This window comes from Anopheles arabiensis, chromosome 2 (assembly GCF_016920715.1).
Source record: "Anopheles arabiensis isolate DONGOLA chromosome 2, AaraD3, whole genome shotgun sequence".
NCBI lineage: Eukaryota > Metazoa > Arthropoda > Insecta > Diptera > Culicidae > Anopheles > Anopheles arabiensis.
This window is the reverse complement of record NC_053517.1, coordinates 94,910,979-94,923,998: the sequence shown is the minus strand read 5'-3', so window position 1 is coordinate 94,923,998 and position 13,020 is coordinate 94,910,979. Positions and strand designations below refer to the sequence as shown.

At 47.2% G+C, this 13,020-nt stretch overlaps 1 protein-coding gene and 1 long non-coding RNA gene across 6 annotated transcripts in view; both read left to right on the top strand.

Annotated features, from left to right (window-relative positions):
- Window positions 1-13,020, top strand: part of LOC120908757 (mucin-19) — a 178,336-nt gene that overhangs the window by 127,590 nt on the left and 37,726 nt on the right. For all 5 annotated transcript variants that reach the window (XM_040320094.1, XM_040320092.1, XM_040320093.1 and 2 more), the window contains one exon: window positions 334-483. In XM_040320094.1, the coding sequence (XP_040176028.1) occupies window positions 334-483 (150 nt within the window). The remainder of the gene's footprint in view (window positions 1-333; window positions 484-13,020) is intronic.
- LOC120908762 lies at window positions 3,118-5,801 on the top strand. The gene is made up of 2 exons (XR_005741168.1): window positions 3,118-4,747; window positions 4,814-5,801. It is a non-coding gene; the product is annotated as an uncharacterized LOC120908762 (long non-coding RNA).

Sequence of the window (13,020 nt, the reverse complement as noted above, 5' to 3'; positions counted from 1 at the left end):
AGGGTAACAATTTCAATCTATTTACACTCGCCAATCCCGCTTCTTTGACTGCATAATCTCCCAGGGTGTTAAGAAAGAATTGTGTATTTATTTGTCTTTTGTTTCTAAAACAAACCAACCACATGCGTTTGAGGTTTTTATCTGTATACTTCGTTGTGCACCCTTGTATTACCATCACCACTTTCTAATCTGACCCCTTTCGTTTCCATTCCATTCTTGTACGATTTTTATCATTTTCGACCTCTGTCATCGGTGGCTGGATCGGAATTAATTGCCCATTCCCGGGAACGCTCCCTTGGTCTGATCGTGATCTGCATCACCCAAACTCTGAAGACCTCAGACGACAAAACCACGAGCGGCGGCGACGGCGGCGGCAGCGACGGCAGCACAACCATCGACATCGTTAGCGACCGGGTCCATCAAGCGAAAGTTTGAGATGAAACTCAAGAGTCGTTCGCTGCCCAAATCCTTCATGCGCTACAGGTGAGTAACGTCGAATTTCCCAATTTTCTCCTCTGGCAGCACATTTCATCACGTTGCTTACACACCTCAATTCGGTCCAGAAATATTAAGATGTCCTTGTGGTCCTGTGCAGGCTTTGTCCTTTGCTGGCTACTGGACACTGGATGATTATTTCGTTTCGCATCTTTCAGCTCTTATTCTCTTGTGGTTGTGACATGCTCATCGATGCAGTGTAATCCGTTTACTCGAGACAGCTAATCCGGTTACGTCAATTATGATTCTTATGGATCCACAGGTTTTTCCCTCCCATTTACTTTTCTCTGTGGATCTGTAAATGTAATGGCCCTAATAGGAGAAGGAGGAAGACCTGCCTGGGGTATGAATAATGTGGTTGATTTATCATCGGAAACAATGCAGGGAAAGAGGAACATGGTTAATGATGATTTCATCACGGATAATTTATTTAACCAGAAAAAATAAGATCCAAGTACATGTCTGGTGAGTTTGGATGTCTTGTCAGTTTTTCAAAATGTTTTGTAGGGATGTGACTTCAATTGATTACCATTTCGCGAATCCTTTTACTTACTCATTGAGCAATTTCTACTATGAAGAAGGTAACCAACGACACAATTTCTCCCGAAAAAAAGGTTTCTTCAACATCTCCAAACCAAGCTCCCCATTGCTTTTCAAGAAACGTACCGACTCTGATTGTCCCCTGATTTGGGGGAAATAATTTATTCATCCACCCGAAGCATCCAGCCATGCCCGGGAACTTGACTCTCCGCATCCCAATTCAGCAAGTAAAAGCTTTATCGTATCAACGTATTTACCCAACATACAACCACCCAGCGTGTGCAAACGTCCTGAAAGTGGGTGAAGTGGTGTCAACCATCGCTCTGTTAGCACGTAGTAAAATAGATTCGTTTACAAATGTTTCACAATCCCCGTTTGTGAAAACACAAGTGCCCGGGCACAGTTCTTTCTCTCAAAAAAAAGGGGGCGTTGGCATGCTGTTTCGATCCCTTTTCCCCTAGCGTCTATTCCGTACTGCCGTAGATGACGTAACACGAATATGGCGATGATGATGGTTTGGTGTGGTGCTGGGACATTCTTAAGAGTATTATTTCGTCTTGAACGCCCTTTGAATTTACACGAACACAGCGACTGACAGGGAAATGGCATAAAACAAAGCGCTCTCCTGCACACACTGCCAAGCTTCTTCATCCCTCCGCGAACAAAGCGGGGGGACATTGTCCTCCTGTGGAAACCCTTGACGGTTGACGGAGGCCCGGGCAAGCGTTTCCGGTCGATTGACAAGGGTATCGTTTCGTTTCGTTGATTTATCCGAGTATTAATTCGCACCATTTCCAGCGGCGTTAGCCCACCGACTTATAAACATTCCACAGTCCTTTTACGAAAAGACGTGCCCCGGTGGAAATCTGTTTCAAAGCACCCGAATACCGGGTGTTACCCGAGTCCAAGGGGGATAGAGCATTGCTAGGCTACTCAAAAAATAGGACACCTTTCTTTCTGTTTGGTATTTTTGGTTTCACAACCATCTTGAAAAGCTCGTTTTTTTGCATTCATTGACACCATCGGCAAAGGACTCAGCTCCACCTTTTGTGTGTGTGTGTGTGTGGGGGATTGATTTATGCATGAATGATTTTTTAGGGTTTGCCACGATAAAGTGCCGAAACGAGAATGCCTTCAAAATGACCACGCTTGTACGATTTTGCCATCAAACTGTCGATTGATGGCACAATCAAAAGGTTTTCTTTGGTCTCTAGGCATCAACAGTGTCATCAGCATTAACGATTAATCAAAGCTATTTTAAAAGACTTCTTATCGTTTTTATGAGTTTTACAAATAATCTGAATTTTTGAGTGGCTTCTACTATCATACAACTACAATACAAATCAAAACATAAAACAGCACTTTACAACAGCCCCGTCCCGTAACGATCATTTTAAACTGCTTCAAAGTACGCATGCTGACAGATAGATGGCGCTGTGGATTAAATTTCAACCGGCTTGACAGCACCGGCACAGCCCACTGTGTACAGTCCGCTCGGAAGGAAACAGCGCAAAGCGGGAGGGGAAACAACGGAAGACAAGCAGGGCACACGCGTTTACGCGGCCAAACTGCACTATGGGATGACGATTGCGCTACACCCAAACCCCGCACTGTCAAGCAACGGGCATTTTGAAAAAGGTAAACAAACGGAACGGACGCAAATGCCGCGGGCTTGCAGCGAAGAGTGAACGCGCGCGCGTCCAAACTTCCTTCGCCAATCGAACGGTGCAGAACGTGCGTGTGTGTTGTTGGTTGCTGTAAGTGTGTGCACAGTGTAGGAAATGCTGAGGGAATTGGTTCTGAATTCCCATTTCGGTGTCGAATCCTGCAGTTGTGGCTGCGTTCCCAGCTGCAACAACAGATCGTGGGCAAATGTGTGTGTGTTAGAGTGAGAAGGGTGTCAATTGCGGAATTCGTTTTGTGTGTGGTTCTTCCTTCTGTTCGTTCCACAACTGAATGCGTGTGTGCGTGTGTGTATGTGTGCATAATGCACATTCTGTGCTGCAATTTGTGTGTTTGCGTGTTTAGTCACCAGCAGGAAAATATCAATTTCCTTTCGGTGTCAAAGGTTACGATCAGCACGGCCAGATAACGGCAAGCGACAAGCTCGGTTCGTTTGGTTTGCAGTTAGAAGCAGCAAAGAAACCGAGAAACGTTAAGAAATGTTTCAATGCTGCAGCAACGACAACAGCAAACAGGAATCACCTGCCCACCGTTGGGTGTGTGTGTGTAGGTCGCGCGCGTTCGCACATTGAAGTTGATCGGTTGAAGGTTTCACACGGGGCATGCTTTGATGCTCGCAACGTTTCGTCGACCGCCAATGGCCTTGGAGCGTTCAACAGCTGTGCATAAATTAATTAGTAAGAGCTATTACGCTGGACGAAAGACGATTGATTGTTCCCGCAAGACACGCGGTAACGACGAACACACATTGAACAGACAGCCACGAGTGTATGTGTGCCGCCTGTTGCATGTCCTTTTTCCGGGAGGTACATATGTATTAGTGCGCTCCGTTCCGCACGTCCGGAAGAAAGGTGTGTGGAAGGATCTTGAAGAAATCGTACCAAAACGAATCCGTTTCTTGAGTTTCAATAGAAATAGAGCCAAAACGGGGAAACAGGAAGTAGCAAAAGAATGCACATGGTATGGCATTGTTGTTTTATTACATTCCTAAAACGACTTCTTTTCTATTTTAGCAAACCTTTCTTAAAGAAAGACAGATAGAAAAGTCCCATCGTCTGCTGCTGTAGTTGCCATGGGAGACGGTTTGTGTTCGACGAGTAGCAGCAGCAGCTCTGTTTTCTCGTGCTCGAGCACCTTTCCCCCAGCATTGCAATGATCATCGTGAACCAGTATTTCAAGGGCAGAGCGGGCTTTTTCGGAAAACCAGATCCCCAGTGTTAATTTGGGGCCGTTCCATTAGCACCGTGCCCGTGCGATAGACGTGCATCTGTTTATTGGCTAATCGGCATCGCCGCACCGTGCGCGCCGGACCCTGCCGTTATTGCACGGTTCGGCCACTGGCCACTATTGATACCTTAAAACGAGACAAACAAGATCAGCCCGCGATCTCCAGGATGAGGATTCGTGCCAAAAGCGGCATTGCGCATTCGCACCACAGTTTGCGGTTTGGTTTTTTTTGTCGTAAATTTATTCATTTATTCATGTGCTGAGATCGAAAGTAGTCAAACAAGGTACAGTGTTTGATGATTTTATTGCAAAAGAACGCTTCTACTTTGTTGACAGTGGAAGGTATTTCTTTTCCTTTTTGTTATAAAGTCACACTGTAACGGCTAAAACTATCAACACGTGTTGCCACTTAAAGCCATTCCCCGTTTGCTAACGAACTGTGCACATAAAGCTCATAAACGTGCCTGCGGCAAAATGGGAATTAGCGTTATTGTAGTCACAAGCGTCCAGAACAGATCTGAATTCGAAAAAACAATCATCAAACAGTCTCAAACAAACAACCGTTTTTTGTTTTTGTTTTGGTAAAACAATTCCATACGGGTGCGCTAGTAGTGATTGCTTATCGCACATTGTAATTGATTAAATTGATTACAAGTTGTGGGTTGGTTGATTTTTTTGTACTGCATTCCAACGCAAGGAGCGATTGTTTCACGTGCAACAATCAACTATAACGAGAGTTCCAGTGTAATGTTTGCCCCAAACGGTCCCTTTTTACTTTTCGCTTTGGGATGCGCAGAGAGAAGTATGTTTGTCAAAGGTAATCAACGTTCTGCCGAAGGTAAACGAAACGTGTTTTTCTTTATTTTAGGAGCCACACGCAAATGCAAACATCACCGTCCAAAAAAAAAAACGCGTCAAATGTGCTTGTTAGAAAGGCCAAGATCACCAGGGGCAGCTGGTTTCGTCTGGCAGAAGACTCCGCCGCTCCACCTATCAACCTATCCGGAGTCTTTTTTCCCGGAAAAAGAGCTACACTAACCGAGAGAGCGCACCAAGCTCGTCTGCTTTTGACGTTATGCTGAGTGGTGGAGCATGAATTTGGAAAGCTTCTACGCATTTCGTGGCTGGCAGAGGGGGGCACCAAAACGGCGCAACGATTGTGTACCTTTTTGAGGGATAATATTTGTGGATTATTACTGCTGCCAGAGCGCTACCTACGTGGGTTTTCTTTTTTCTCCTTTTCTTTGGTTCGTGTGGGATTGCACGGCTCTGTTGCTTCTCGAGCGACTTAACAATGGTCGTTAATTTTTCACCTGGTCGCCCATTGCCCTTCTAAAGCACCATCCGCCCGCACCGCCATGTTTGGGTAGTAGGTGCACAGGTGCGTTTGAAGAACTTCGGGAAAACACACACACACAGAGAGTGAGGCAGATAAGAAGCTGGCTGGCACGAAAGAAGGCATTGAACTTTATGCATTTTTCGATCCCATTCTACTGCTTGCCTTTGGATAGCGCATATTACCATTAGTATCTTCTTGGTTGAGCGGAGCACGAAGGAGGGGGCGGAAAGGTGCACGATGAGATGCAACGGCCGGTCTGGAATCGTGACTGGTGATGGATGGATTTGCTCGTCGCGACCTAAATCACGCAAAAGAGAGAGAGAGGGAGCCAGAAAAAAAGAGGAGGGAAGCGCCGGCACGCAACCCTGACGAACAAAGGGCCCGCCCGGGACAACCCTTGGCTATCGCTCTGCTAACTGTTTGTGACGCACTGGATGTGTGTCTGTGTGTGTGTTCGTGTGAAATGGCCGACTTATTTTTGCAGGTGATCAATAAACAACCACCCTTTTGCACATGACCCGATTTTCGCACCGCACGCCTCACGCCACCAACTGTGAACGATGGACTGGAAAATAATTTACACCTTCTTGGCATGGAGACTGCTGCTGCTGCACACCTTGTGCTCATACCTAGATGCACTTGTTACGTTTCATCGAGCTGGGTTGGAGTGAGTGCAACACGCGCAGCGGGATGCGAATTGGCGAATGCATTTTGTGGCAACTTTCGAAACCAAACAAAAAAAAGAGAAGAAATGGGAATGAACAACAGCACTACCCCGAAACCTGTTCCCTGGGTACAATGAGACCGTTTTATTATTAAGAGTTTCGGTCAACAGAGTACTGAAAAGAGCGGGAGTTTTTCAATATTTCGAAAGTCTATTTTTAATCGATCGCTGGGACATGCGTAAATTCTGGTTGAGCTCTGGTTTGCTCTGATTTTTGGGAAGAGAAAGGTTTAGCACCATTTGTTGATAAATTTACCACAATTTGAACATTAAATAGTGTTCTTTGGGGAATGGGTGCTTCATAAATTTTTGCTATTTTTTTTATTTAAAAAAACACAAACGAAAACCTTCAATCGATCAACTTCAACTTAGCTTACGTTGTAATTAAACTGGAATTGTGTACTATCGTAAAAGAAAACAGGCTCATTGGTAACAATTCTTGCTCGCCGTATCGCACTACTAGCTTCAACACAACCGTCTCAACACCTATATCGATTTTACTCCCCGCCAGCAGTTAATGCGGGAAACCTAAAAGATCATATCATTTACATTTCGAACGCAACAAGTGTCCTATTACCCAGCATCAAACCGCGCGCAAAGTGTCTGTGTGTGTGCGCCGTGTGCTTTAGTGCAAAACCAACCGTCAACCAACCCGTTTCCTGTGTCCCGGGCCTCCGGGCGTGTGTGCGCAAAATTTAATATCGTTCGCGCGGGTAAGCGCGTGCCTTGAGCAGTGTTCACTGCTTGTTGCTTTGGTGAAAATTGATACCGATCGACCAAGCAGAGAGAGAGAGAGATGTGCTGAGTTGTGGCCGGGGTGGAATGGAGCAAACGCACTCCTGCAGCTCCCCAAACAGCTGGCCACAACTGTTGCGCCCTGTCTGATGGCCTCTGTCCGCTGTGCCGATTATGATCTGTTGCTGTTACCTCTTCCTCCGCCCCGTTGCTGAGTGTCAAGAGCGTGTCTAACACAGAGGTGTTGAAGGTGAAGTGTGCGACCGTGTGTGTGTGTGTGTATGATGGCGGATGTCATTTCGTCCCCAAGGGGACCCACCAGCGTGGACGAGCCGCAGCTGCGCAACAACGCGGTCGGTCGGACGAGACGAAGGAAAACGACCGACGAAGTGATCGAAGAGATGGATTCGCTCGAACCGTACGATCGGCGGGCGGAAGATCGCAACCCAGCGGACGACGCTGCCGACGAGCAGCGCGAAAAGGAGCTAAAGAAGGACAGTGGCGAATGCTCACCGTCGTACCGATATGGGGACGACGATACGGTTGCGCCGCTATCGTGCAATCGAGACGCTATCGTGCCGATCGAAACCGATCCGCTGGTGCAGGTGGTGCAAGTTGTTGCCTCCACCGATGTCACGATGGAGGTTCAGCCGCTCGGCTCGGCAATACCGGCGGTCGAGCGGTGCGACGATGGGGTCGAGCAAAGCGTCGCCGAAGGTCAACCGGTTGCACCGGTGGTGGAGGCTGAGCTGAGCGAACAGCTGCGCAACCTGTCGCCGCCGGCGGGCGCCAACGGTGACAGTTTGATCGTGGTCGAGCATGCGGCAGCCATTATCAACCTGCACAGCGGAGGCTATCCGTTACCGGAACCGACAGAGCCACCGCCGCCGCTGCCGATGACGCCGCCACCGATGGTCAATGAAACGGAGCGGAGTGAAACCGATCAGCAGCCGCCGGTGGCACTGCTCGACACGAGCAGACACAGTTGGCATTGCTGTGACAACGAAACGCATCCGATGTAAGTAGAGTCAAATGCACAGCACAAACGCCACGAGCTGGTCCCCAATTACCTTACAGCAAAAAGAAGAGAGAAAACAAAAGTGCGTAGGAGCGAGCAACAGCGACGGAAGGCTACGCCGAACCGGAACTTGGGCTTCGTCGACGCTTGACATTTTTAGGGAGCAACCGATTTGAGCGATAAATTATGTGTGCCAGTACAGGCGGGGAGGCGTTTATCGTTTGGCTTCCTTGCCGCGATCGAGTTGCTTGAAAAACCAAGAACTCCCCATCCCCCGGGGGGGCTCATAACTGTCCCATTTCGACGGACCCAGTATCAACCTGAACAGCACTAATGGCCGCCCCCGCACACGAAATGCAATTACGATGCGCTTTAAACCGTACTTCCGGGGTTTGGTACGGTTCGTTGTCTTGTGATGCGTTTTCCATTGCTCGGTGTGTCCCATTGCGCCGACCTTCCCCGATTTCGGTTTTGTGTTCCTCGATGTTCCCGGTCCCCTTTAAATTGTGCATCTCCAGTTAAAGGGGCGACACTAGGGAACAGCAGCGTAAATTTGTCATTAATAGGGGCGGGGAGGGAGAATTTTTTTTTCTTTCCTTGTGTTCAACAGTGTAAAACACATGTGCAAGAGGCGACTGATGCCCTTCGTGTTGGGGAGGAACATTGTGTGTTCATTTTTATTTCATAAAAACAGTAATGTTGGAAAAAAAAATCACGTGTCTGAGACGCGTTTAATCACTCTCTTCCCCCCATCCCATGTTGAAGCCGACGAAGGGTTCTTTGTTGGAGGGTTTGTGTGGTACATGTTTTTTGCGCCCCCTAAAAGCAGTACCCTACGTACGTGTAAAACGAGCTGCTTACTGTTGCTGCTAATGGCTGTATTAATGAATCACAAACGAGGCACGGTGAGATGATAGTGGGAGCAGCGAGGGAATAACTATATATTGTCATTGCTTTGTGTTCTCAAACGCTATGCTGACTTTATGCAAACAGTAATAATCTTTGGTTGTTGCAATAAGTAAAGAAGTCATTTGACAATAAGTGCCAATTTTACAATGCAGCTTAAGCTTTCATAATACTAGGAAAAGAATTAAAAAATTAAGAACAATTTACTTTTCATATAAAAACTTCAAACAAACGTTTGAACATTCAAAATCGTTAATATCAATTAAATAATCTCTCTATGCACAATTCTGATATCGAAATCACTCGATCAATTACAACAAAGTAAGGTTTTAACGATCTGCTGGAATGACACTCTCGTGGCCCTCTGCCAAACGCTCGGACTGATACACCGAAACTCGTGGGATCAATTCTAATTTCGATCCGGGTGGGGGTAGGGCACATTTGTGTGATGATCGTTATTTGACTATTGACTATCGCTCGTAGCTTTTATATCTATTCCAATAAATTATCCGTAGCACTCAAAAACGAATAAAAAAACATTAATTGGATCAATTCTTCGCTAGGGGTCTTATCTCTAGCCTCCCATAATCGTAATTAAAGCTCATCCATTAAATTATTCAACGCATCAAAATGAGGTAAAACGATCAATATCGTTCATCGTAGTAGATACCGTACACACACACATACACACAAAACCCTGCGCGCTCCAGGTATGTGTGTGTACCGTTTCGAAATCGATCGATAACACTTTGGATTATGCTTTTTCCTCCTACCTGGTATAGGGCCGCACTCATAAAAGCATAGCATTTCGTATGCAATCCGTTGGACCGGCGTCCCATACCAACGACCGTCTGGGCAGCTCCCGTCCTTTCCCATCCCCCCCCTACGACACCATGGTACACCATTATTCGAAACAATCTAAAACAATCAGTACACTTAATGAAGACACGGTCACTCCATTTACGGCTCGTCCCCAAAACCGCTGGCCGATGGGCTCTCGTCGCTCCGTGCGTTCTTGCCTCTCTTGCCTTCGCTCTCTCCCCCCATAATCGCCAGCGGAGTCCCTTTTGCTGCTGCCCCAAACGGCGCACACCGTCTCGCCGTGGCTTTTGCTTTTCCATCTCTAGCTCGCCGGCACCTTTTGTGTGTGTGTGTATCTACCCTTTTTCCCCGAGATCTTCATGTCCCGGGGAATCTACTGACGGTACATTCTCATCATCATCGTATCCGGCGGAGCCGCACGGTTGGGCTTAAGTGAGCGTGACATAAATTTTCCCGTTCATGCTTCGCGTTCCGGCGCGGAACCGTCCAAACATACGCGCCCGGTCCGGTGGGTAGTAAAGCGTTTGACACCATCCATTCCCCCCAAAACACACGGTCGTGGTGGAAGTGTAACTAAGTAACACTTGGAGCGAATCCGGGAGACACACAAACAATAAGAAGTGGCCTAGACACGAGACATTATTATCGCACCCACCCCCCGTCGCATGCAATTGCGCTGTGCTGTTTGTGTGCGTGTTTTTGCCACATTAAACGCAAGCGAATGCGTATAAACACACATGTACGCGTTAATGTTTTGCTCTGGTATTTTCGCTCTTTTTCCACTGCTTCTGGATGCATTTGCAGGCACGGTGATGAATCATTCGCTTTAAGATCCTGTCTGCCACTATCCCCCCCTCCTTCAGGATGGCTGTTTATCTTTGCGTCCCTTTTGCGAGTCCCAGGCTCCCGGCTCATGATAAAAAGGGGTTTTTGATGCAGTCTGGGCAGAGCGTTGTGCAGACCATTTGCTTTCAATTGCTGCCGCTACGTACTTACCAGTCCAGACTAGGGAATGATTTAAGACCTGACGCTGCCATAATGCATCAAACAGTTGAGAGGAGCTTCAGTCTGGTGACAAACATGTGTTTGCATCTTTTCTCTCGTTTTGTCATGTTAAATACCGATTTAAATGGCATTGCAATGGTTTAAAAATACGTTTTTTGTGTACTACCTATCGACCAAATCATTTTGCACATCACGTACTTCATCCACGCTCAAAAAAAAACAACACACATGCCTGAAATTAACATGCATTTTACATGGCAGCTCCACTGCAAGCTTGCAGCCGTTGCAACGCCGGAATTGGTCAGCTTTCACCAGCTACCGCTGCGACAAGCGAGATTTATTTTGCAAACCTGGCCGTTGTTTATGTGCCGCTACCGTGCGCCGTTTTGTCGTGACATTCCGATCCGCTTTGTGGTGTTGTGGCTGGTAATCCCCAGCCCTGCTGCTGGTGAATAATATGCTCTCTCTCTCTCTCTCGAGCTCACTGGCTGCACTTTGATTTGTGGGTGTACACTTTCTTCATGGTGGAGCAAAAGTACCAAGAGATGATGGCTACCGATGTTGAATTAAATTTGCATCAATCAAACCACGCAATGAATCGGGCCGGCAGTATCTAATGTGTGAGTCACCGCAATCAGCAGGATCATCATCATCGTCACAACAACCGGGAAGGAAGCTGGCGAATAGATTGCGCTCGTACCGTGTACCGTACGCACGAGAGCGTGTTCCAATCCACGCGCATTAGATAATCGCGTAGCGCGCGTTAGACAATTGCCTGGTGTGTTCCTGGCGTGAACTTTGCGCCATAGCATCGAGCGCTCCAAGAAGTGGGAAAGAACATTAGAACAATAGAGCACACATTCGGCTGCAATCAGTGGGAATCATCATTAGGGGGGGCTGTGATGACTCATTGTGCTGTGTGTGTGTGTGCGTTGCAATAAAGCTAATTTAATTCACCAAGAAGCGTTTAGTGTTTGCAACTTAGTTTGGCTGGATGAAAAGTGTGGTTGTGTGCAAAAAAACGAGGAAGAACAAACCCTGTAAAAGGATAATTATCAACAAAAACATCCTGTTTACATCGCGTTCACTCTTGTCGGAAGCGTCTGCTGTGCTGTGCCTGTGAGTAAAGGTAAAGTTTTCCCATGAAATTCATTTATTGTGCCATTTTGCTCGCCCTTCGCAATCTGGTTTTTCCGCTGATGGTTTTTTGCCCCATCAAGCAAAAAAAAAAGGAAAACATCATTAATTTCAATAATATGCGCAATCAAAAACGACCTCCTCGCACACACACATTTGTACAGGATATCTCTTTTAACCGTCTAACGAGAGCTTCAATCAGCAGAAGTAGCGCCAACATTAGCATCAGGGCATCCCTCCCATCCACAGGTCGCAAAAGTTATGTCCATCTACTAAAATTGTGACCGCTTTTTCCACCCACCATGTTATGCTGTCACACTGTCACGCCTCTCTTAGTAGACAGAAGCTTTTCTGCAAAAAAACAGGGCCTCAAATGATCGTTCTTCTCGTGGACAACAGACACCAGGAATTGAAGATGTTTGGGATGAACGTAGATGGTGGCTAATGGTGAAAACTTTTCCCACCATTTTTCTATTTTTGCCATCATTGCGGCGTTGAGCAAAGGACACTACTGACAGCAGCCGAGGAGCCTGGTCTGAGAGGACGGGAGAAAGATGAGCAAATTTATTTACAATGAAGATGTCGGCGTGTGTCTTCCCCTGCTCCATCGCTTTTTCAACGCGCCTCTCACGTTCTATCGTTTCTAGGGCAATGACCTGGGTTGTTTATGCTTCGTGTGCTCGTTTTATGCCGCCTGCCCGACTGTCCATCATTTTGTCACTTTGCTGCAATCATCCTGGCTCCGTTGGAAGTGAAAAAAATCAGGAAAGAGTCTAAGCCTGCTGGGTCTTTGTGGGACACGGAGGAAATTCCTGCGCGCGTTGCAGCTCCGATAATGGAAGACTAGTTGTGCTTTGTGTGTGTGGAGCTTTTTCCTTGATTCCGCCGTCACATCTCGTGACTCATCCGAGCGTTGTGATTCCGATCGCTGGTGTCTCGTTTGCCCCATCCCGATCGGTGGAAGTTGTTAGAATGCATCCACCACGGTCGACACCACCATCATCCGTGGAAGAAGAATGCTGTGTACAATCATAACCTACAAATACCGACCGGTGGTGCGTCCACTTGCGGGCCGGACAGGTGAGAAAGAAACGTGACTGTCCATCTGAGAAACACTCGTGCAAGGCTCGGCCAGTTGCATCGAAGCATGTAAACGTGCTGGCAGAAGAAATGCATTCGACGCGGCAGGCTCAGAGGAGGGAGAAATTAATCGTTCTCGTTTGTACACGAGACACTCACCATGCCTTGCCGAGGTGCATTAGGGGTCACACACAATCACAGGGTTCGCGGCGATTCTTGGTCAGTCAGACGATTTGAACCTCGCGGAGCCGCGGCGACATCACACCAGGGGGGGAAATATCGTCAAACTTAACGACCCACATTTTTATG